At 44.7% G+C, this 24,640-nt stretch overlaps 1 protein-coding gene across 6 annotated transcripts in view; it reads left to right on the forward strand.

The window, feature by feature from the left end:
- Positions 1-24,428, forward strand: part of SERTAD2 (SERTA domain containing 2) — a 113,055-nt gene extending 88,627 nt beyond the window's left edge. For 3 of the 6 annotated variants that reach the window (XM_025868579.2, XM_025868580.2, XM_025868583.2), the window contains one exon: positions 19,148-24,428. In XM_025868579.2, coding sequence (XP_025724364.1) covers positions 19,148-20,114 — 967 coding nt within the window. In that variant the 3' untranslated portion in view covers positions 20,115-24,428. Of the gene's footprint in view, positions 1-2,304; positions 2,600-3,130; positions 3,147-11,861; positions 12,037-19,147 lie in introns of those variants that run through there. The other 3 variants (XM_025868582.2, XM_073897633.1, XM_025868581.2) reach the window with 3 other exon arrangements.
- Positions 24,429-24,640: the final 212 nt, after the last annotated feature.

Below are 24,640 nucleotides of genomic sequence, written 5' to 3' on the forward strand. Positions count from 1 at the left end.
TTGACTTCAAAAGCTCAGGGAGGGCTTTTCCTTATCTTTGTGGAGTTGGGTTCCCAGGGCCAGGCGGGGATTGCTGGGCTGGCTTGTGGGGGCTCAGCCTGGGGGGAGGGGTGGTTAACCACCTTGTGTGGGACCACATTAGCAGCTGTTGAAGCTGCCACTTCAAGCTTTGATGGAAGATACCAGAATCTAAAAGTGGGGCAAGTGGGACTCGTATATACTGTGTACACTGTTAAGAGGTTACTACCTTCAAAAGTGTGGAAAGGTGAAAACCTCTTCACTCGAAAACTCAGGTTGCTCTCCTAAGAAGTCCGACCTTTCCTGAATAACGTGCTGTAGCAGAATCTCAGGTCCACTCTGGAGACACAAAACTTGTCACTTTGATTTTGGTTCTTTTGTACAGGAACACTGCATTTGGTAATCCATTTGCTAGAAAATATCCAAGTTCCACAAAAATTCTGTAAGTCTAACTCACTGCTAACTTCAATTCATGAGTAACAGTTTAAATTCATTTTAAATTCAACAGAGCCTCTGGCCTCTGCTACAAAGATATCACAGGAAGAGATTATTGCACCTTCTATTTCAATGGCTTTTCCTTAAAGTGAGCGCTGAAAGTATAAGTGAGTGGGTGGTTAGGAAACTGTTAGTAGTTAGTGTTGTCTCTAAAAGACAGAACTCTGGAAATAAAAAATATCTTGGCTTCGCAGCAAAATCTTTGAATGCTCTGCCACCCAGCACAGACTGAGCAGGACCTGCAGAGGGCCCTGAGCATTACTTCCATGATGTGTAATTTGGAGCACCACTGTAATGAAACTTTCCAGAGATATCCACAAATAACTAGCTTTTGGCATCGGTTATACTTAAAGAAAAATCTGTAAGATTTTAATTATATTGAGGGTCAAGTAAAAACCTTTTTTGTTCTCCTTCAAAATAAAATGAGAAACACGGTCTTCTCTACCAACATTTTAGCCCAGGTTTAATTTCAATAAGATCATCAATTTGATTGATAACAAATCATTACAGAAGAGTTGAATAGGTCCACACTTGTCTTGATGTTAAAGACTTATAATCACCTTTATGTTAGGTCTTAAAGCTTTATTATCCTTAAATATAACTAGTACAATGAACCATTAAACGCCAGATATCTGAGATATTGATTGGGGTGACAGCCAAAATTTTAAGGTGCCTGAATTACTTTTTGTAACAGCTTTATACTGAACGCGCATATAATTTTCGAAAATAATCAATTTTCCAGGAGAGCTGTCTTCTTCCTTGTGTTTTAAATTCGCACCGCTCAGGCATACACACCTCTCTCAAATAGTATACATTTCCCTGCCACATGTAAGTAGTTCCAAAGCCGATGCCCTCCTAAGGAGGGGGAAAAGGTTATCCACATGAAGCTTCCGGGCAGAGGACCGGGCCTCTGACCGCGCTGCGTCTCCAAGCCTGGGCTTCCCTACCTGCGTGGGCTCTGCCAGCGCGGGCGGCCGGCCACGAAGAATGCAACTCGGCTCCGTCCTACTCCGAAAGTACTGTTGACTTGGTGACCCATTTCGAGTGTTGGGCCGAGGCCGCCGCGCGCAAGGGGCATTTTCTGACCCCGGCTCCAGCTGGAGCCCTCGTTCTGCCGTTCGGACATCTCTGCAGGCCGCTGGTGCGTTCGGAGACGGGGGCGTCTGGGAGTGTCCCAGCTGCGGACGCTGCTACCCCCCCCCCCCCCCGCTCTCCAGGGACGCCTGTCTCGAAAGCCGCGCAGGGAGCGTGGACGCTGTGCCTCGGGGTCGAATTTTTGCCCCTCGCCTCCTATCCCCTCCTCCCCCGCGGGACCCTGCCCGCCCTACTGACCGGCCCCAAGTTGCCGAATAGCTTAGATGCTTGTCATATTTGCGGTCGCGCGACTCAGCGGGCTGTGCGCGCGCTGCACTCGCCACCGCCTTTGTCACTAGCCGCTCGGTCATTTGCATGAGTATTTTCTGGAGTGTGAGGGGATTTTTGGTGGTTAGTTGTGGTCCCCTGGCCCGAGTGTCTCTTTTCCTCTCGCCATCTCCTTAAGCCTTTCCCTAAGAGAAAATAAAGGGCGCGCCGGCCGGAGAGGGAGCCGTGGGCGGCGCTGCCACCCGACGTCTCCCGTGCTCTGCCTGCCCCTTCCTGCTCCTGCGGCGGCCGGGGCCCGGCTCGGCATTTATCGCGCCTCCCGGGACCGCCGGGGGAGGGGGCGGGGCCGGGGGCGGGGCGGGGCCTGCTGAGCCCGGGGCCCGGAGCTCGCTGGAGGCTCGCTGGCCGCACGTCACTCCTGCACAGAGAGTGCTGGAGCACGAGCTGCTGCTCGCTCGGTCAGGGCGCCCCCTCCGCCCGCCTCCCGCTTCCTCCTCCGCTGCCTGCCTGCCGCCGCCGCCGCCGCCGCCGCCTCCACCATTGTATAATGCTCCGAGCGCGCCGGCAGAGGACTGCGGAGTCTTAGCTTCGGTCTCGCCTCCTGCCCGCTCCCCGGCGCCACCCTCGGGCCCCCGGAGCGGGGACTCCGCATGGAGAGGGAGTAGCTTGAGGAGTGGGCAGAAACCCCTCCTGATGCGTTAGTTCCCAGGTGGAGCTGCATGTGGTAAGTTCTCCCGGCGCCAGGCTGGAGGAGATCCTCGGATGCGCCGGGCTCTCTTTGGGTGGATGGGTTGGGGGGGGGGCGGCGTTGGGACCCGGCCAGGGCCGGGAGAGCTCGGAGGGCGGAGGAGGGGCCCGGGCGGCCGCGAGGGTCGCGGGCGCCTCGGCTAGAGGGACCTGGCCTGGTGCAGGTACCCAGAGGAGCGCTCCCTCCCACTGCTTCCCGGCCTCTCACCCTTAGAACCCCGGGGCGAGGGCCGGGGACCCCCCAGTGTACGCGGGCAGATCTGCTGGGGGAAGGGCAGGGGACGGGCAGTCACGGACCTGGGTCAGGAGGGGGTCGAGAGCTAACCGGAGCCCAGCAATGGGGCGGAGGGAGCTGGGAGCTGTCGCTTTTACAGCTGGGATGTGTGTGCGTGTTGTGGCCGTTGTGTTGTTGTGAACGTACGAGACTTTTTTTTTTTTTTTAAGGCTCGGATTGCTGGAGTGAAGGCTGCTTCACTTTGGGTTCCGTGACCAGGTCTGCATCCAACTTGCTATAGTGTGTTTCTGTGAGTTTCTCTGTGTTTTTAGCTTGAAAACATCCCTCTCTACCCTCCTTTCGCCCGTGACAAGTGAATTGATTTTGAATATATGTGTGTATTAAACTTAACGTCTCACTGGCTTTTAAGTTAGAAATCTACAAGTCATCTTGGTGGTAACCGCCTATGACTGAACGGGAGGGGGCTAAGGGGAGCCAGCTGTCCCTGGCCCTGGACTTTGTACCATTAAGACAGAGGGTGCCAGAGGGCCATTGCATCTAGAGAAAAACGTAAGTTCTTATTTTTATTCTTGGCCATCAGTTAGCTTACCTTTAGCAGAAGTTGTGGTAATAGATTGAGGTGGGAGTAGTGTTTTGGGTTGTCTTAAATTTCACAAAAAGATTAGGTACAGTTTGTCTTAGAATAACTTTCTGCTTTCAAACTGGGTAGTTTTGGGATGTTTTGGGTGGTGGAAAGTAAGTTTTTAGAGACACTGAATGGGGAGGGGCCATCAGCAGGGTGAGAGCCTCAGACTATAGCAGTTTTTATTTGAATTGAATTGGGCAGCCCCAGTTAGTCTTAGGGAAGACAGTAAATGTTTTCAAGCTTTGTTCTTGAAATATGCTTTTTGATTTCCCAAGATATGTTAAGAAATGTCCATAATGTGTGTAAAGAACCTAGAAGTTGTAGCAGCCAATAGGAGCCCTGAGGCCTTAAGTGTTCAAAGTAGCATTTTATAATTAGGGACTAGTCTCTGACAAGATTGAAGTGGGCTCTTGGCTCCACTCAACCCCTGGAGGACAGTCCACCTGAGAGCCTCTTCATTGTTTTGCTGAAGGGGGTGAAGGGAGGTAGTTGCTCAGCTAACCAGAAGGCATGCCTCACTCTAGGAGCTCCTCCCATTGCTCCCACTTTTTATAGCAGTCTGTTCTGATTTGAGCAAGCGAGGGTGTGCTGTGAGGGTGAAAATACCCATCAGAAGACCCAGCTTCTGGCCTGAGCAAGAATAGCTTGTTCATGGATCTCTACTTTCCTGTTAATTTTATCAGTTTCTTTGTAGAAAAAGGAGAGATGTGTGTTAGAAAGTTTTCCTTTAGCCTCATTGATTTACTTAGAGGAATTATATGTTAATGTAAAGTTGTTTATGTTGTTCATCAAGTTTGGAAGCCCTGAAAATAATTTTTACTTACTCCCAACTCCTCCTAATTAAAATGTACATAACCACGTTGCTGTCAAGTGAGAGATTCGATGAAATGGATTTGACAGCCATTTTTTTTTTTTGACAGTCTGTTCCTTGCTTTATTACAACAGGTAGGAGAGAGGACTCACATTTTATAATACCAACCAAGTGTACAACAAGAGGTGTCCTAAGGAACAGTGTTATTTTCAGGCAAGTGTTACAGCTTCTTAGGTAACAGCTGCTCAGTCTTGTTTCCTTTTAAGAATTAAGAGAAGGATATTAATTCAGATTTTGAAATTCTTTAGGCTCCTGTTTCCTGAATTGTCCCCCTTGGAAGCTTTTTTAGTGAGAAACTGAAATATAAATTTTACCCAGTTGCCACGTACTGAATTATTAATAATGAGCATAGAAAAAAGTGAAAATTTTGCTATTTTATTATATTTTTGTAAAAGATTTTATTTATTTATTTGACAGAGAGCAAGACAGCGAGAGAGGGAACACAAGCAGGGGAAGTGGGAGAGGGAGAAGCAGGCTTCCTGTGGAGCAGGGAGCCGGATTTGGGGCTCCATCCCGGGACCCTGTGATCATGACCTGAGCCAAAGGCAGAAGTCCAATGACTGAGCCACCGAGGCACCCCAAAATTTTGCTATTTTAAAAGTCATTCAGATTTATGTAACAACTGATACTTTTGGCATCCACTATTTTAAATAACGCTCCAGTAGCCGAATAAAAGTATGACAGTACTCTAGAAAGACACATAAACAAAACATAAAAAAGGTATGGGGGACGTCAAAAATACAGACAGACGCATAAAGTTGTGTGTTTTTTTTTTTTTGTCAAAGTAGCATACTACAAATTATCAGTATCACATTATACTACAAGGCTACCCTCTGTCAAAGGATTTTACACTTTAACTCAGAAGGGTAAAAGCTACAACAGAAACTTTTTGAATTGGTTTTTTTGCTGTGATTTCTTGTTAAAGAACACTAATAAAAGCATGGAGCTTTATTTTATATTTCATTTATATCAGAAAAATCAAGATCACCGTCAATATTATATGTAGATTAAAAACATGTGGAGATAAATATGGTATTTAGGAGTGTGAACTTTAATTCACTTGTAGAATTGTTTTAAAACTTTGTTGCTACAGAAATTTCATATTTATTGTTATGGCATATCCTGTAGGAGATGGCTCTAGTTGCAGTAGTTTCTTGGCCAAGGACAGAAAGAGAAAGAGAGAGGTCTCTTTGATTACTGAATCCAAAGATCACGTATATGCTAAAGGCACCAGAGGGCAAGCTTCGGCTTTCAGTGAAAAGTGGCCTTACAGGAAGGGTAACGCCCACCTTCGTAAGGTCTTTCCATTAATTAATACTGACCAACAGAACATACAGAATTCTGCGGCCACTTGCATATGCATAAACAATAATTTTTTACCTACTGTTGATACCATTACTTAAAACAAATGATGGAAACCCATAAGCTAGGACTTCTGCTTAAAAAGTATGTGGATATTTAATTTAGTTTTAATATTCTCGAAGGAAACAGCTACTAACCAAAGTTGGCGTGTCTTTAAAAAAAAAAAATTGTCTTCAGTGGCCAGTGCAATTGGTATGAAAAGCAAACTTCTGCCCTCTGTGCAGATGCTGGGAAACCCTGTGAACAGAACTGTCCCCTGGAGCGCCCATCACTCATTGTGTGGAGCAGTGTCTTTCTCCATGAGCACTGTGTCGCAGTTCATTCTTTGTATGAATCTGTGAATGGCATATGTCAGGCCAATAAGACGACATTCCTATTCTGGGTAATAAATAGATGCCTTGTGGGTTTTTTTTTTTTTTTCTTGAAGATCATGAGACAAACAAAACATGCTTAACTGTCTAAAAATTTTCACTGAAACACAAATAAAAATTTCAAAATAAAAACATCACATTATCTTTGAAAAACATATGACTTTTAACAGGACAAAACAAACGCTTATCATTTAAACGAAGCACTTCATATAGACAATGCAAACTCCCTTTTGAAAATTCTGCTCTCATTGTGGTCTGAGAGCTCCAAAAGCTGGAAAGGCTCATCTGTCTCCTGTCCCTCATCTGAACTTAATTGGAAATACCTGCCAGGATTCACTGACATAAACATCACAATTTGATTTATGTAGTTTAGAAGCCCAGGATCACATAAGCCGTATTCTGTACCCAGGGCTGCTCTCAGTTCCGAATGGAATCGGCATCTGCTCGCCTGTCTGGCCTCCCCTTACACTTGCACGCTGCGTGTGCAGCGCTGGCCCTGCCTCTGAGCAGAGACGGCCGAACGAGGGGTGAGTGTGCCCGGCCCAGCCCCGCCCTGAGTGGAGTGAGCTCTGCGGGTGCGTGGGGTGGGGGCTGGAGGGAGGAGAGTGGAGGGCAGGTCTGGAGCCACTGTGCAACTGCTACAGCAGGTCTGACTAGTTTTAGGTGCCCAAAGGCTGCTTTGTTTCTCTAGTGACTCCAGGTAGCAGCAAACCTAAGTTCTTAAAACTAATTCATGTCTGACTTACTATCTTTTTGTCTCTCTGCAAAAACCTGTAACTTTGCGGGGTTACCAAGTAGTTCTAAGGTTTTTGCTTTCGCAGTCTTCATAGGCGGTTAACTGACAAGAAGCCCCTAAACCAAGCATTTTTTGTGGTTCTGGGGAGTTTCATGTAGAATAGTGAAGGGGAAGGGATTCTGGCTCTTCAGGGCATTTTATGTATGAACACTCATGTTTGTAGTGGGCTGTGTGAATCTGTTGAACAAAAGTAAAAAGAATGACCTGAATGTGCCAGGGCCAGAAAGTTACATGCGGATGTTCCAGTTGCTGCAGATCAACCTTTAGCTCCTTGCTCTCCTCTCCTGGCTGGCTGCTTATCATTCCCCGCCACGCCGCAACTCCTGGGGCTTTGAGCAGGGCTGCCGGAGTACCCCACCCTGGTGTTCAGAAGTGTTGCCCGAGTTAAACTCGGGGAATCTGAAAGTCCCAAGGTCATCTCTACACCAGAACAGGTTTGCATAAAATTCTAGCCAGGCTAACGAGATAATGACGTGGCGACTGTTTTAAACTGATCCTCCCTGAGTGGTTCTCCCATTCTGTAATAACACATGATACAGATTTGCCTTTCAGATTTCTCTCCTTTTTGGAGGAGGGAACCTCCATGTGCATGTGTACTTCTGTATCTTCCCTGCTGTCATAGAAAAGCGGTGCGGCAGAGGAATTTGAGCTCTGTGGTCTGCAGCTGAAGAAGAAATTTTTGTGCTGCCTCTCTGCTTGTCATGAACTTGCTGATGGTCTCTTCTGAGTAGCTTTTAAAACAGGCTGATTTTTTAAAAATATTTTTTACCACATCCAGAAATGGAAAATAAAATAGATTCACCTGATGATGATTGCTAGCGGTCTAAGGGTAGCTGGTTTACAAATTCAAAGTGTGGATTCTTCAAGTAGCACCTGCCTTCTTGCCTCTGAAACTCCTGAAGATAGGCAGGATGAATGGAATGTTAGGGATAGTGCGTGTGGTGCGCTGGAGGCAGGCTCTCCTTAGAGATCATTGAAGAGCTTTGAAGTGTTAAGAGGTCAGTTCCTTAGAAAATAAATATATATCACATTCAGTGTGGTACTCTGGTTATTTTTATTGTCTTTGACTAAGTGACTTTGTGTTCCATGGATCATTAATTATCAATATGCAGAGGTCCTCAGAAGGAAATACATTTTATCTCAAAGTAGCCCCACAGTAATTATTTTTAAAAAATGAATGGCTGGCATATTTACAAAGTATCATTCACTGCTCTCAAGTTTAGTTTGTATCCTCATTTTCTTTTCTCTACTTTGTGAATTATTTAAGTATATGATATAAAGTTTAAATTGTAAAACCTTATCATTAGCCTGCCTAATTCTTAGGAGTAACTAAAATACACATGTTGATTCTGAGTATGGATGTTGCTTATATGGGACTGCAACGTACACTGTTGAATAGTTTCCTCCCTTTTATATGTCTCTTAAGTCTGTTTCCATTATCCTGTACTTTCAGTTTTTATCTTTTCATGTATGTCATGTTGTAGAAATTTCTTTTAAAGAATCCAGATTTGGACCATACAGTACAATGTTCAGTTTTACTCATTCAGTAAATAAAAATAAAAAAAAATAGACTGCATGTGGAAGTTAAAAGATGAAATATGTTCGATATTTTAATAACACGTCCTTTAAAATGATTTTTCAGAGTAATAAAGCATTCTGAATTTGAACACAAAGAAGATTAAAAACTACTCATTGTCTGTAAGAAACACTTCTGTAAAAATGCTTTCTGTTGTAGTATACATACTGAGTTTCTGTTAGTTTCATTCAGTGGCAGGTAGTTGGCTAACAAAACCTGGAAGGCAACCTTTTGTTTAATTAAAGATATAATTTTATTTTATACAGATTCATTCTAACAAATTACATTTGCCTGTTTTAGTATGATTTTATAGATCTGATGGCCCTCTTTTAAAAAAAAATACAAAAAACTGTCACTTTTGGCAAAGCATTTGGTTTCTACCCTAAGCCTTTCATGCCCCCTGACATTGTTTATTACGGGTCTCTAATGTGAGGGGAAAAACAAGGTATCTTTGGGGAAAAGACGCTACAGGAGGGTTGAAACCAAAATCCCATCCAAGCAATTATAAATACAGGAGAAAAAAAATATTTTCATTATGCACGGGAATGGGGGTGGGGCAAGGCTGGCTACCCTTTAGAGGCACATTATCTTAAGGGAAAGAAAGAAATTAAAATCTAAGAACTTTTTTCCTTAGTTGATTATGAGTCTTTAGATGCAGCATGTTGAAGATGTTCCTGACACCAAATTAGTATGAATTAGCATCATAATTTAAATGATTATAAAGGTTTATACTTACAAAGTTTCAAATGGAAAGATTGGTGATAATAGTTGTTTATGGACATTATTATGGAACATACAACAACATAGAACCTCAAGTTGTAATTTGAGTAGAAAAAATTTCAGCAAGTTAGTTACACAGTAAGTGGTTTCATTATCTCTCTAAGGTTAACTTTGTTACATTTTACAATTAAATGGCTCCTCCCCGGTATCCTTTATGAAGTTTTCCCAGATAACTGCCTGAAGCCATTATCTGTTCAGTGTGGAAGTAGTTTCCTGTTCTTAAGAGGCGATAGGATTATTGAAGGCTTTTCAATACTTGTAAAATTGAGACTAACTCACTGTGTGGTTGGGAGTTCACTTTAGGACCCCACTGGCAATTTTGAACTGTTGGCTTCTCCGAGTCCTCCCCTTATGATTTGGGTTTGTATGGTTGTTGTTGTTGTGTTTTCTCACTTCAGGAATCCTCCAAGGGTTTTAACCATGGTTTTTGAAACATCATTGTTACTTATACACAGGCAGCAGCGTTTTCTAGTTTTCTACGTACAGTATTTTCAGAGTCTGAATCATAACATAACATAGTTTAGTTTGGTCTTGGCAAGGCTCTTGATTTGCTTAGCACTGTCCTGTGTAGACTGGAATTTGGGAACAATCTCGGAAGTGTGTATACTTTGAGAGATCTATAGGTAGAATTGCAGTAATCAGACTTTAGGCGCGCCTTATTGCTCTGGTGCGCCCCCTTGTGGCTGGATGTGATGTGCTGTCTTTCAGAGTTGGAAAAGAGTTGACTTGTGCTGGGCATGCTTGTTTACATGGAGCATTAATAGCTTTCTTCTGTGTAAACTAACCTATCAAGTTAATAGAATAGTTCTCGTTGAGGGTGTCAATAATTTATTGTGCTTATTTGATTTTTCGAAATCGTAGCATTTTAAACATATGTATTGACGTGTTTTGTGTGTTTTTAACTTTTTATTATGGAAAATTCAAAACACTCAAAAGTAAAGGAAGAATGTAATGCATCTCCTTATACTTATTATTCAGTTTAAGTAGTTGTAAGCATTTTGTCAATTTTGTTTCATCTACATGGCTGGTTTTTTTTCTAGAGGATTTAAAAGCAAATCCAGGCCTCATATACTGATTATGTTTTTGTTAAACTTAAGTTCAGAATCTGTATATTTCTGCTCCATCTTTTACTTTAAGGGTGTGGTGCTTTTAGCCAGAATCCTTAGGTAAAATAAAGTAATTGTTAGCATTTCCACTGTCTTTGGAAGAAGGCGACTGGTGTCCCTAGCTTCTTAAAAGTTAGCTTTAAAACCTAAAATTTCCAGCTGGTAGAGGAACCAATAAGACAGGATATTAGAAACATTTTATACTACTTAACAGTTACATTCTAAAAAGCCCATTTTTCTTTCCAGATGTTTATTAACAAGGCCATAGTATAGTCCAAAGAAATATTTACTTGAAACATTCTCTCCCAGAATTTGAGTCTGGTTTGCCTACTAAATGCAGTTAGTTGTCAACGTTTAAATTTTTCCTTTTCTTTTTCCAAGAGAAAAAATGACATTTGACAAACCAGCAGTGTCTGAAACGATCTTGGGTTTAATGGAAGCATGGAAGTAAAAATCCTGAGAGGGAAAGCTAGAATTTCTTGAAACGTGGACTTTAGAAGACATTCTGAAACCGTAAAAGTTTTTTGTTTTTATTTTTATTTTTATTTTTTTAGTTAAGTTAGAGGTGGACTTCTGGCCAAATGTCGGTTTTATCTGTAGGCTGTAAGGCGCTGTCAGGACAGCAGGGAGGACTGTTTCCTGGGTCTCCGTGGAAATGCAGGGTGTGACGGGCACCGAGCAGCCGGTGCGGTGCCCGTGGCCCCGAGCCCCCCGCGCAGCGGGGAGAGCCGGGTGGAGGCGCCGCCGTGAGCGTGGTGTCAGGTTACAGCTGCAGAATAGCGCCTGAGCGCGCCTAACTGGCTTCATCTAGTGCCTGGCTTCATAATTACATTGCTGATTTGTTAGGGAAGGCTTTGTCTTACTTACCAATTAGCATGGATGTTACTGCAGGGACCTCATCCTGGATGAGCTTTGGTTTTTGTTTTGTTTTGTTTAAAAAAAAAAAAAAAACCTTTCCCGAGGCAGGCAGCTTTAGGGGTTCTGTTACTAACACTCCCCGCTGTCTTCTGGGAATCCTTACCCAGTCTGTAAATAAGCAGACAGGCTTTCTCCCCGTTGGAATTTTGCCCCTGTTTCTGCCATTCCCTGAGGCCAGAGGCAGTCACTTTGGGGTCTGAAGGCAGCCTTTGGGAGGGCTGATTCCACACACACCCCCCTTCCTGCACCCTCCTGATCTCCCCCACCCATGCCACCACCCACCCCCGTACTTGGGGGTCTGTCCCCACTGCGAGAAGCAGTGTGGCACGTGGCACAGCCATGGATGGTGAGCCCTTGGAGGACTGGGCCTGTTTCTGTTCGCTATTTCTGTGATCCTGCCCCCCCCACCGCCAACCCCCCCACCTACCACGTCCTTTTCAGGGTGGCCTTTTTGTTCTCCGGGTGTGTTTTGTTGTTACTTGGGGGAGGGAGGGTGTTAGAAGTGTAGACATTATCAGATTTCTGAGTCCTGTGTGTTTTTTAAGGTGTAATATTTTAACAGTGTAGAAAGTTGTCTAAGCAAATGTGGCTTCCCCCAGCTGAAGTTGGATCGGGCTTTTCCTTCCTGCCTGGGAGTTGCTGTGTGACAATCTGACAGCGGGAAGAACCATTTCTCAGAGTTCTGCTCTGTGGCTGGTGGGAGGTGTCCTCTCTTAGGCACAGAAGCTCTCTGTTTGGACCACCTCAAAAACAGGATCCAGAATGCATCTTAAGGCAAGTATATGGGGTGCGGAGAAGAGAAATGAGAATATTCCGTGTCTCAGAAGTTGTCTCAGAGCCAGTTCTCTGGCCGGCCTCTCTCTCGGTCTTAGAAGTCTGTCATACACACAATAATTTTGCCAGGGGCACTCCTTCCTTCTACCACTACCCCCAAAAGAAACTGAAAGAATGTGTGTGTTTCCACTTAAAGGGCTGTGGGTTTTGGCAGCACAGGATGTCAGATGAGGAAATAGCCCCTGCTAGCCTTTTCGAAGACACTTGTCACACATTTTCTCTTAGCTTCTTTTTTCTTCAAATGAAGTTGATGCATGAGGACAAACCATTGTTCTCAATTTTTGGCATCACTGTAAATGTCTCATTTTTATGATTTTTAGTGTCAGCATGGGTACTTCTGTGCCCTTCAGCAGCCAGTGGTCACGTTGGAGGATGTAGTTGAAGAGATTAGGGATATGGCTTCTCAAAGCTCCCCTTTGAACTGGGAGCCTTTATCTTGAGAGCTAATAACTAGTGTTTTTAAAACATTTTTATTAAAGTACAGCATTCATACAGAAATGTGCATGGATCCTAAGTGTACAGGCTGGTGACCAGCTCCCCAGAAGCCGTGCCCCCCCCCCCCGTAGCTACCCTTCCCTGACTGCAGACACCATGGCTTCACTCTGCCTCGTTAACTGACTTTTAAAAACATGTCACTTAATCGTGAAGCCTGTTACACTCCTGAGAAGGGAAAACAGTGGCTTTCTAGTTTTTATTTACTGGTACAAAAGGACATTAGAACAGACTCTTAAAAATGTACGCAACGTATGAACCAGTTGGGCCTTGAGGTGTTTTGAAGTAATGATTTACATCCTTTTTTGACCAGCACATAGAACGCCAGTCAGCCCTCATGGTGGGCTGAGGAGGCTTCCCCTTCAGGCCCCCCGGGACCCAGCAGGGATGCTGCCCACAAGAGTAGCACTGCTGTCCGTGGGCCTATCTGTGGAAGGCCACAGAGGGCTGTGGGAAGCCTGCAGGTTAAAGCAACAGGTTGTGGGGGGAGGGGGAGAATGACAGAAGTAGTAGTTTGCAAAAGTAGATTTAATATTCTTAATTTAAATATAACACTTATTTTTGGCAGTTCAAATAGCATTAAAGGAGAGGGGTTTTTTTTAAGGCATAGCTTTTAAAAAGTTGGAAAACATTGAGTTAAAGAGAACTTTTTGTTTTTTTTTTTTAAAGTTTGCATTTTTTCCTTAATGCCTTAACAGTATAAAAGCTATGAAATGTTGGCCTTTTAACGCATAGGTAACACATAGGTACTGTTTCAGTTCCTTTGTGGACGCTGGGCTTAAGGCCTCACTACCTTGCACCCTAAGATCATAGCAAGAAGAATCTTGGTCCCACTGAGCCAGTGGGATCTGATGTATCAGGCTGAGAAGCTGGGCTTTACCATTAAAATTGAGCTGAAGACACCTTAATTCTGCAGAGAGCCTTTTTTTTTTTAATGTCAGTTGTCAGTTGCCATTGCAAAAACTCTCTTCATTTCTTTTTTTTTTCCCCCCTTACTTGCTTAGACACAAATAGGGAAGACCTTTGGACCCAAGATTAATTGGGTAAAAATATCCACAGGTTTAAACATGAAATGGCCGGATGGGGAAAAGTGGAAGTTGTGGTTCTCAAAATAGGGTCCCCACACCAGTATTACCTGGAAACTTGGAAATACCTTCTCGGGTCCCACGCTAGACCTGCTGAACGAGAATCTTGGGGGTAGGGGGTCAGCATTCTGTGTTAGAAGCCCTTGAGGTGAGTCGGGTACTCGCCCAAGTTTGAGAAGTGTGACAGGCATTCACGAGACAGCCTTCTGAGCTAAGGCTTCCCTGCCCACCGGATGTGCCTCAGTCCACCACTTTGCCTTACGGACGTCCCGCCCTGTACAGCTGTCACCTCTGAGGGCTGTTCAGTTCTCCTCTTTCTCAGACCCTCCCTCCCATGCACAGTTCACACTCAGGGACAAAGACACACACATCGCTGCGTCTTACAGTTCCCTGGCTGCCCCTCAGAGTCTTTCCTCATTCTTTCCATTTACCATTCATTTGATCAGCAACTGTTTATGGGGCATCTTCTGTGTGTCCAGGACTGCCCTGTCCTGAGGATACAAAGATGAATGAGACAGAGTCTGTGCCCTCACGGGGCTTACCGTCTGGATTAGGAAACAGGCCTTAAGAGACAATCCCACCTTAAATTTAAATCTCAAATCCTATCTCCAAAAGTCTCTCCTGATCACCCCAGCGCATAATAACCTCCCAGACGCCTTGCTATGGGGAGTCACTCAGAATCTGGAAGTGCAGGGGCGCCTGGGTGGCTCAGTTGGGTGAGCAGCCGACTCTTGATTTCGGCTCAGGTCGTGATCTCAGGGTCCTGGGATCAGCCCCACATCCAGCTCCAGGCTCAGTGGGGAGTCTGCTTGAAGATTCTCTCCCTCTCTGCCTCTCTGCATGCCACCCCCCCCCCCCACCCCCGCTCTCGCTCTCAAATCAAAAAAAAAAAAAAAAAGAAATCTGGAAGTGCCAACCTTCCGATAGTGAAATAATATAGGCCCCTGTGTTTCTGGTCCTTTTTCTTAGGAATGTTCTAGTGACCCTTGTTACTTTTGATCATTTGCCCAAGCAGTTTGTAGCTTTTGAGGGCAGGGTCCTTTCTGATGAAAGTTGTGCAATTGAAAGCCAGGTTTGGTATGTAGAGTTGTATTTAGGATTAAACTTCCTAGAAAACTCTGGAAGAGAAGTTTTCATTTCTATTGCTACCCATGAGTTTTGCTCTTTATTTTCAAAGCTCAGTTTGCTGTAGTAAATACTTGCTAAAATTTGTGTTAAGAAAATTAGGATGCTAGGAGTTTGTTTCTAACAGGTTTATTGGAAAGAAGCATGTTTTATCTTGAACCTTATATTAAGAACCCCCAAATATCCAAGAGACATGCCTGTGGTTGGCTTTTTGGAGGGGCAGAAAAGGAAGGAAGCAACCACCTCCTTCCTCCATGTGGGGGTTCTCTAACCAGCCCTGAAGTTCAGGGTCCGTTTTGGATCTTTGACTGAAAAACTGGGTAGAAGACCTGCGCTTTGAACTGAAGTCTTCCCAAGCCAAGAGAGGAGACAAAGAGGGGTGTCAGGTCTCAGGAGGGCCTAGAAGCCACACTTGTCACACGCCCCTCCCTTCGGCGAACTGCAGGTCCATTGTCCCTGTGTAGGTTTCACAGCCAGGGCCTCTGAGGCAGGAACAGTGGAACACCCCCTTCCCCAGTGTTACCTTGAAGCCCAGAATGAGCCCCAGCTGCTGCTTCAGCTTTTAAAAGGTCACGTGCTTCTCCAATCTGGGGCTTTAAAGATCTATTGTTATTTTCTTAGCGTGCCTGAGGAAAGAGGCTTTTGAGGAGCTGCTGACCAGCCGAGATCCAGGCCCAGAGACACCATTGGCTTTTTGCCCTCAGGTTCTTGAGTGTCTTGTCTTGTCTTCTTTGGACCGTGCCCTGCTCCAGGAGGTGGTCATTAACAGCCTCCCTGAGGGTGAGAGTTCTCCTCTTCTGAACGTGCTCAGTGGGAACACTTTACTCAGACAATGTGTTAGGCAAACTCTGGAAAAACTTTAACCTTTAAAAAAGTGTTTAGGGGCCCCTGGGTGGCTCAGTCGTTAGGCGTCTGTCTTCAGCTCAGGTCATGATCCCGGGGTCCTGGGATCGAGTTCCATATCGGGCTCCCTGCTCATCAGAAAGCCTGCTTCTCCCTCTCTCACTCCCCCTGCTTGTGTTCCCTCTCTCACTGTGTCTCTCTCTCTGTCAAGTACATAAATAAAATCTTTAAAAAAAAAAGTGTTTAAAGTCTTAAAATGTGGACTTGATTTTATTATGTTGCATGTTATTCCTTTCTGTACAGATCTCGATAGAACCGTGATTACAAGTCAGGATCATGTGCGTTTTGCAGTCTCACTGGGGGTGTGGAGCCAGTTTTGCCTCATAAAATGCTGTAGAGAAATAAAGGCAAACCTGCTTTGAGACACTGTCTCATGGCTTCCTCGGTACACGTTTGAAAAGCATCCAAGCTTCGATTTGTATCCCGCTCACAAATTTTGCCTACGAGGGTCCTCCTCCTTCCCCTTCCAGCATTACAACATCTTATCAGGCTGTTCCTAAATCATTGGGATTATCACACAGCTATGACCAGCTGCATCATTCTAGTTGGAAATTAAATGCTTCTCACACTGAAATCTCTTCGAAAACATCGCCACCGATCTCCTTCAGCTGTGGGAGTTCTGCTAAATGCCTAGTACTGCGTGCTCGGTAAATAGTCGAGTTTTATTGATTCAGTGGTAATTTCTAGAGAAGTAATCCTTATTGAGAAAGTTATTGAGAGTCCTATTGTTTATTCTGGCAACAACTCTTTAAAAGACAACCCTATATCGATGACTTACAAGAAAAGTCTACACTGTCTTTAGCTACTCCCTCTCCCCCAGAAAACCAATAAAAATCCCAAGTGGCAGTGAGCTTACTAAGTTGTGTTTAGTTGTTTGTTATTTGTTTTTGGTTTACATTTGGGGACAGTGCTTCTCAAACTTTTTGTGATGAAGAACCATCTTGTTTGTTTGTTCCTTCACAGATGAATACTTCAGTAAAATATAAAAATACTAGAGAAATGAAATTAAAGTACAGAGACAAAAATAGAAGCCTCGTTTTCGAAATTAGATTTGCAGACATACAGTTACTCTGTAAATTTGCTGTAAACGTTTCTAAATAATACAGTATCTCCAACTCTTCATGGGCCAGTAACAGTTCACAGACTGGCACCTTCTACAGACCACACTTTGAGCAACACTGTTTTAGGGTGTATTTGTCTGCATTTGTGCCCTCTCACACAGATGTGCATGTGTTGGGTACAGTTACATTAGAAGCTATAACAGACTAACAGCTTTACAATGAGAATTAAACGCACTCAGTGAGCTCTTTGGCAAAAGTGAAATTTTCCTAGAAATGAATATTTAGATGCTTAAATTTTAGGCAGATACAAAGAGTATAACTGTTTCAAAACAGTCGTCCAGTAACACTTCTAAGGCATAAAGACAAAGAAGTGTTTTGTAATGTGAAATGAAATCACCTCTCTGATTCACACTCAAGTTTAAATGAGCACAGATACTTTAGATAGGAAATTTTCTATGCAAAGCATATATACAAATGAGACTTTTTAGGGCACTAAACAGTAGGAAATGTTTTTGTCATGTGAGGTCGTAGATGTAAGAGTTATTACCACCATTATCTTCCTTGCCTCAGAGAACATTATGGGACTGGTCTTTGGTCCTTGTGATCGACATCCCTTTTCTTACTGTTTCCATGAGGGAAGGCATTCCATACAAGTAACTGCCCATTCTTTATGAACATTAACAAATCCTCAAGCTGACTCTGACATTGCTGGGTTGCGACTGTCCTTCTCTCCCGGGGACTGAGGCGTGTGAAGGTAGTCCCTGCAGGTGGAACTCGTATGCCCTGTGACCACCCGCATGTTTGTCGGCTTTCGGTGGGGAGGGGCAGCGTGGCCTTCCTTAACAAAGTGTCACAAGGAAGATCTGTGAAGTTTTATTATGGTTAGCCTTATTCCTTTAGGATGAGACTCAACTCAAAATGATAATGAGGTGTTAGGACATGATTTTCAGCCCCTTGCAGACCAGGCTTTATTCATCCGTGGTACTACCCTCTTTTCTGGCAGAGTGCCCAGGACAACATAGATGCAGAATGAGCAAAATATAAAGGATTGAATGAGGCTCCATGAGAATCAGCTGAAGCAATTCAGTAAAAGGCAAGTTGCTTTTAGGAGAGAAATTGGATAAGTACATACTACTTGTATATGAAGATATCAATGAGTGAGTGGCACTGAGGAGAGGATTAACACTCGCCTATGGGTAAGTGCTGCAGAGGTGGGTGGGCGAGCGAGCACAGGCCTGGCGTAATGAGAACCACATCTCCTGGTCTGGATGGCATAAGAACAACTTTACTGATTAAATGGTTAGCAAGTGAGGCCTGTGAGGTGAAGGCCAGTGGGCTTGCAGTTGTTCTGTTTAGATGGTAGAAGTTCTGAAAGGAAGGACCACTCTCCAGAAGGTGCAGCCAGCTGAGGGGGTTTTCGCTGAGGCCAGAGCAGGCAAGGAGGCAGCCTAGGCCAGGAGCAGGAGGTGAGATGGGGCAGGAGTTAAAATTCAAGCCATTCCCAAATGCTCAAGGTCTGAGATAGGAAGTTGTTGTTTTTTTGAAATACGTATGTATCTCTGGAATCACAGTATTTTGTTATGAAATGTCTCACGTACTCAAACAGCAGTGCTTATAATCAGAACAGATTACTTTTAAATTCGTCCACTTGCGTTCAGACCTAACTGTATGCCATCAAATTGAGCCCATTGTAACTTGGGCTGGGAAAGCCACATTCCTCCACTTTCTTCTAGGCTGAAAAGCGGTGGCAGCTCCATCACTGTGGTCATTTGACACAGGCCAAGTGCTTCACCACATGTCACCAAACAGGCAGAAGAGCTCTGTGCGTAATGAGGAAGGAAAAGGCATTTTGAAAGCACACAGGGTTCTACGAAAATTGTCCATGCCCTCCTCCCCCCTTCTCCACCTTGGTTCTTTTAATCCCTCGAGATGTGTTCAGGCTGTAATCTCCCACACCTTTATCTGCTGGGTCATAGCACTGGGAGTGTTTTCTTGGGCGTTAAAAATAAATCTGTTTGGGGGAGGGAAATTGAACCTGCATGGTCATGTTAGGCAAGCGGAGGCAAGCGAACACGAGCGCACGAGTGGAGAAAGTCAAAATCATGGTTTCCATGGTAACGTTTAACTTGTCGGTGTCGTACACATTTCTCAAGAAATACATTCACCAGACTACCTAGTGATAAAAATTGCTCCGCCAGCATACAAAGGTAGATTTTCCAGTGCGCTCGCATTCTAAAAGATCTTCCCCCAATTAATTCATCTCTTCCACCCAACCTTGGGCAAGGAACTGAAGTCCCAACTCCTGACCTCCGAATCGGCGTCTTTTGTAGGGTAGAAATTAGTTTTCATGTGATTAATTCCACTTCCTTCCTTTCTCCTTTGCAGATATATGTTGGGTAAAGGAGAAAAACGTAAGTTTGATGAGCATGAAGATGGGCTGGAAGGCAAAATCATGTCTCCCTCCGATGGTCCATCCAAGGTGTCTTACACCTTACAGCGCCAGACTATCTTCAACATTTCCCTTATGAAACTCTATAACCACAGGCCCCTTACCGAGCCCAGCTTGCAAAAGACCGTTCTGATCAACAACATGTTGCGGCGGATCCAGGAGGAGCTCAAACAGGAAGGCAGCCTGAGGCCGGTGTTCACCGCCGCTGCCGCCGCCGCCGCCGCCTCGCCCGCGCCCGACTCGCTGAGCGACAGCTACCGGGAGGCGCCGCCCGCCCTCAGCGCCCCCGCACCGCCGCCGCCGCCGCCGCCTCCGCCGCCCGCGCTCGCCGGCGACCTCGGAAGCACTACGCCCCTGGAGGTCTGCCTCACGCCCGCCTCGCTGCTCGAGGACCACGACGACGACACGTTTTGCACTTCCCCGGCCGCGCCGCCCGCGGCTCCTGCCAGACCCTCGGCTCCAGCGCCGCCGCCGGAGAAGGACAGCTTCTCCTCCGCCCTGGACGAGATCGAGGAGCTCTGTCCCACATCTACCTCCCCAGGGGCCGCAGCGGCAGCGCCCGACAGCTCCAGGGCGGGCTCCGGCGCGCCGGGCGTCCCGAGGCCTGACGACCCGAAGCTGATGGACTCTCTGCCCGGGAACTTCGAAATCACGACGTCCACGGGCTTTCTGACGGACTTGACCCTGGACGACATCCTGTTTGCCGACATCGACACGTCCATGTATGACTTCGACCCCTGCACGTCCGCGTCGGGGACGGCCTCCAAGATGGCCCCGGTGTCGGCCGACGACCTCCTCAAGACTCTGGCCCCGTACAGCAGTCAGCCGGTGGCCCCGAGTCAGCCTTTCAAAATGGACCTCACCGAGCTGGACCACATCATGGAGGTGCTGGTCGGCTCCTAAGAGCCCCGGACCGGTGCCCGCGCCGCCCAGACCCTGCGAGTGTCCCCGCACCCCACAGCTCTCCGCACTGTGCATGCACCCTTGCTTGCCTTTTTCAGAGAAAAAGATCGTTTTACACAAGGATCACACTAGTTTTCGCTTTGAGCAGAGTTGGAGTGCCTTCATCCACGTATGACCACTTTTAATATGCTTTTTTGAGTGGTTCTCAAGAGACCTACTGCCCTGGAATAGGAAAGAATACATTGGAAGACAATGTTGCTATGCTGAATGACAAAAATAAACAGTTCAAGTGAAGCACAAGGAATAAGTTGGAAAAGCTGTAAATTGCATGTGCATATTTGTCTATTTTTTCTATAAGTTTTATTGCAAGAGGTAAAAAGAGAAAATATATATATATATATTATTTAGATAATCTCAGTACCTTTTCTGGCATTTTCGCCCTGTATAGGTTGACTTGGCAATTCAGCCTTTTTAGAGGCATTAACTACTCCTCCTAAGTGTTGCATTTACATGGCTGTTTAGAAACTGCTGCCCAAATTTATTTTATATTTTTGTACAGATTCTGCAGTTTATGATATTGTTTTTCTAAAAACAAATGCTGTTTATACATATGAGATAGCTATTTTGATAGGATTTGCTCACATAGTTCCTGCAAACTTCAGATGTACAAGTTGCACTTGTACTTTTATAGAGTTGTAATGTTTTATATGTGTTTGGTGCAAAGAGAAAATTGGATCAAATTAATCCGCAGTGGATGTCCCCAAATGCAAACACACACATGCACACACACACACACTGCTTTAAGAAAGGGCCAGGCGATATCACACCCAAATTTCACAAGCACCAACCCCCTGGCATGAACACCCGCCAGCACTGTGACTTCCAAAGCCAGAGCCACGTCTGCTCATCAAACTTGCATTAAGCAGTTGGCGGGAGATGGCCGTGGAGCTGGGGGGGGGTGCGGGGAGGGGTTTGAAGTGATGGTTCTCTTTAGCTCCCTCTCTTGAGGGGAAGGCTACCGAATACTCACTGTATTTATGCCAAGTTTGTGCTTTTAATTGTTCTTATTTTTTTAAACAGGAACCCAAATCTTTCCCTTTTGGCATAATTTTTATGATGACCTGAAATTTTACACGAGAACAAAGTTTTCTGAAAAGTAACCGACCTCCTCTTCATGGAACTAAACCCTATTTGCAATGCTTAGGGCTCACAAGGAAGAAACTACCCCAGAAGGCATCCACTGTGTTGCTCAATTGTCTTTTCCAGCTTCCCTTCCCCAGAGCTTTTGTTCCCTCTGTTGCTAAGTGCTGAAAATGGCATCTTCATGATCACCACACTGAGCGCAGCTCACCTCGGCCCAGCCTGGGATGCTGTCTTAAAACATCCGTTGGCTCTTGAACCTGGAGTTGGTACCATTATGTCACAGCTTCCAATCTGGTTGCTTCCATGAATCAACTGCTTTAACTACACTTTACAAGGCTGATTTACCCAAATACACAGGACTTTTCTATGCATGTTCCTGCTTCCCCTCCACCCCACCCCCCACCCCCAGGACACTTGAGAAGTAGCTTTTTATTCCTAGTGGTGTACATTTAATTTTTAAAACATTTGCAATGTATCATGCTTGTTGCCGAAATTGTTGATGGCCTTTTCGTTTCAGTTTTTTTTTCTTTCTTCCAATGGTACTCTAGCTGGTTACAACCTATATTGTTGAAATGCAGATGGCTTCTTTAGGAATAACTTTTATATTTATTTAAGAATTTTTAAATTATGGGATTTGTGTTATTGTTGTTGTCTTTGTTGTTGGTCATTTGTCAATATTCAGTCACCAATTCTGCTCACTTCTTGCCATGGATAAAATTGAGTCTTTCTGGCCAATTAAAAAAGACAGCTTTATAAAATGGCACTTTAAACAAGCCATAGATAGTTTTATTTTTATAATGCACATGGCAAAGCAAATGCATTTGTGATGAAGGAACTGCTCGTTTAAGCAAAAGATTTGTGTATGGTATGGTTAAATTTTTCTATATTCGAATTTACTTTTTCCCCCCCACTTGAATGTGTTTTCAAAGGCTAATTGTCCACTCAGTAGAGCAGTGAGAAACAGATCAAATTGCACTTGTTCTCCTACCAGCAGCCTCCACCTGGACGCCTTTCCCTGCTGCAGATGCAGCACTTCCTTTGATAGGACCGCGGACCATCTAGTGGAGGTGAGGCCTGTTGTAGATGCTTCCGGTGTCACTGTGCCTGTCCGTTTTAAGAGCTTCCTTTTCCTGTGGAGAACAAGTCAGCCCAGGCGCCGCACTTCTGATAACCGGAGGCCCCGGCAAACTCCCCACACGCCGCCGCACACACATACATACGTATACAGACACAATAGTGTTGATTATTCTGAACAATAACAGGGTAAGGCGGTTGATTTGCCATTGTTAAAAACTGATTTACAGTAACTTAGAACAACTCTACTTTGGTTGGATTAGCAAAATCGTGTGTTTAAACAAATCCCATATGTTGGGCAACAGTTCAAATAAGCTCAGCAAAGTGTTGCCCAAACATGGTTCTCTGACTCTCGTATTTGTAAGGCTGGGCTTCAAAATCAAAACAGAAACCCCCAACAACAGCAGGCAAATACATGCTTTTTAACGCTGGACACCCTTGCCATAAATGCTCGCCATTCAAGGTCTGCTGAGGAAGACGTGGGAAATTAGGGGCCCGTTTTTCAAAGAACAAAAACATCAAGCGGCCAAGTTACCATTGTCTTATTTTTACAAAGTGATGTCCCAACAGGGAAGAATGCGGGCCTGGGTGCGATCTCCAAGCCCCAGTTTGAGTGTGGGATGTGCTTCCAGATGCCACCTGGCTGTAGTGCCTTCCCCCTTTCTAAGGGACATCGTGTGGCATCCGGAGTTAGGCAGTTTGAGGTGCCTTTAGGAGAAAGATGTGCTGGGCGGGGCTGGGAGAGGAAAATTATTGACAGTGATGTGCAATGAAATGACAAGAGGAGAGCAGAATCATAAGAGCTTTGAATTTGAAGTGATTTTTTCATAAGTTATTTATTCCTTTTTTTTTCTGTGTAAATATATTTATTTTACTGTGGAGCTCTAACAACATCTGGATCGTACCATGTGCAGAATGTATGGTAGGAATGTATTCTCTTGTAGGAATGTCAGTCTGTGTTCCAAGGGGGTCCGAGCCAGACCCCTGGATCTTCTCATTGTATGCACCGTCCACATTCAGTTTTCTCCTCTTCTCTAATGTAGGTCTTTTTGAAATATGCAAAGGGTATGGATAAGGAATGTTTTAATACCTCCAAATTTTTAAGAAAATCAAGCATCAAAGGGTTGATATTTTTAAACTTTTTTTAGTAACACTTTCTCTTGATGACAGAAGGGGCAGCCCCACTGACACCCTCTTTCACACCAAAGGGTGAGAACTAGCCAGAGCCTCCGCTACACCTCGAGTGTCTTTATCAATTGAGCTATTTATTGCCATATCCCCGTGGAGTATCCCAACTGCCCTGAGGTCAATCAAGGAAAATTTCTTAAATAAATAAGCTCCAAAGAGCCAAAGTATCATCTTACAGATCGTTTTTAAAGCTTAAATTTATTAACCACCTTTGTGGTAAACAATGAATTATGAATACCACAGGGCAGCCTTCTTAAATGACAGATGTGTAAAAAAAAAAAAAAAAAAGACTCTACTTTGTGCAGCGATTGTTACCCTCTATATGAATTGTCTTAATTTCAAAACCTTGCTGTTACAAATTGGACCTTTATACCTTTTCTGAAAATATTGAAAAGAGCGTATTTAACCTGTTCTGGCTGTGAATGGTTAACTTCCTGTAACTGCCGAAGGCAGCGAGGTGTGTGCGTCCTGCTTGTATACAATTGTTCTCAGTGCTTCTAAGAATAAGAATGAGTCTAAATGGTTCTTGAAAATTAGCCAGGATCACACGCCATTGCAGACAAGACCAGTAAAAATTTTGGACGTGTTTTGGGGATAACAAGCTTGGAAGAGAAGTGCAGTCCAGACAAGCAAACAAACAAGATTTTGGAAAAGATGTACATAGTGACATAGTTTGGTGCATGGTTTTTGAGGAAGGCTCTTGTCAAAAAGGAGGTGTAACCTTTCCCCCACAGACCTGAGAGCTGTGCCTTTTCTATGCAATATTACAGACGTTACATCGGAACCCAGAGTTGTACTCACATGTAGGTTTGGGCTGTAATCGAAACAATTGGATAGATTAAATGTACATGGAAATGAGCAGTCTTACTTTTGTAGTTTTATATTATACAATAAACAGTTAAAAGATGAGAGAGGCGTGTTTGGCGTGTTTGCAGTTTGCTTCTGACTGGAGCACAACCAGCTCGGATGTCACAATTTGCTTGTGTGACGGAACGGCCCACCCCCGGCCTGTTCTGGCGTTGGTGCCGTTGACCTTCTCGCACTGTCTTGGCCTCAGGAGCACCTTTTCCTCTTGGTTCTCCCCCTTGCCTCTTGGACCCTCCTCGACCTCCTGGTGCTCA

Source organism: Callorhinus ursinus, unplaced genomic scaffold (assembly GCF_003265705.2).
Source record: "Callorhinus ursinus isolate GAN/ISIS: 27379988/994484 unplaced genomic scaffold, GSC_fseal_2.0 scaffold10, whole genome shotgun sequence".
Taxonomy (NCBI): domain Eukaryota; kingdom Metazoa; phylum Chordata; class Mammalia; order Carnivora; family Otariidae; genus Callorhinus; species Callorhinus ursinus.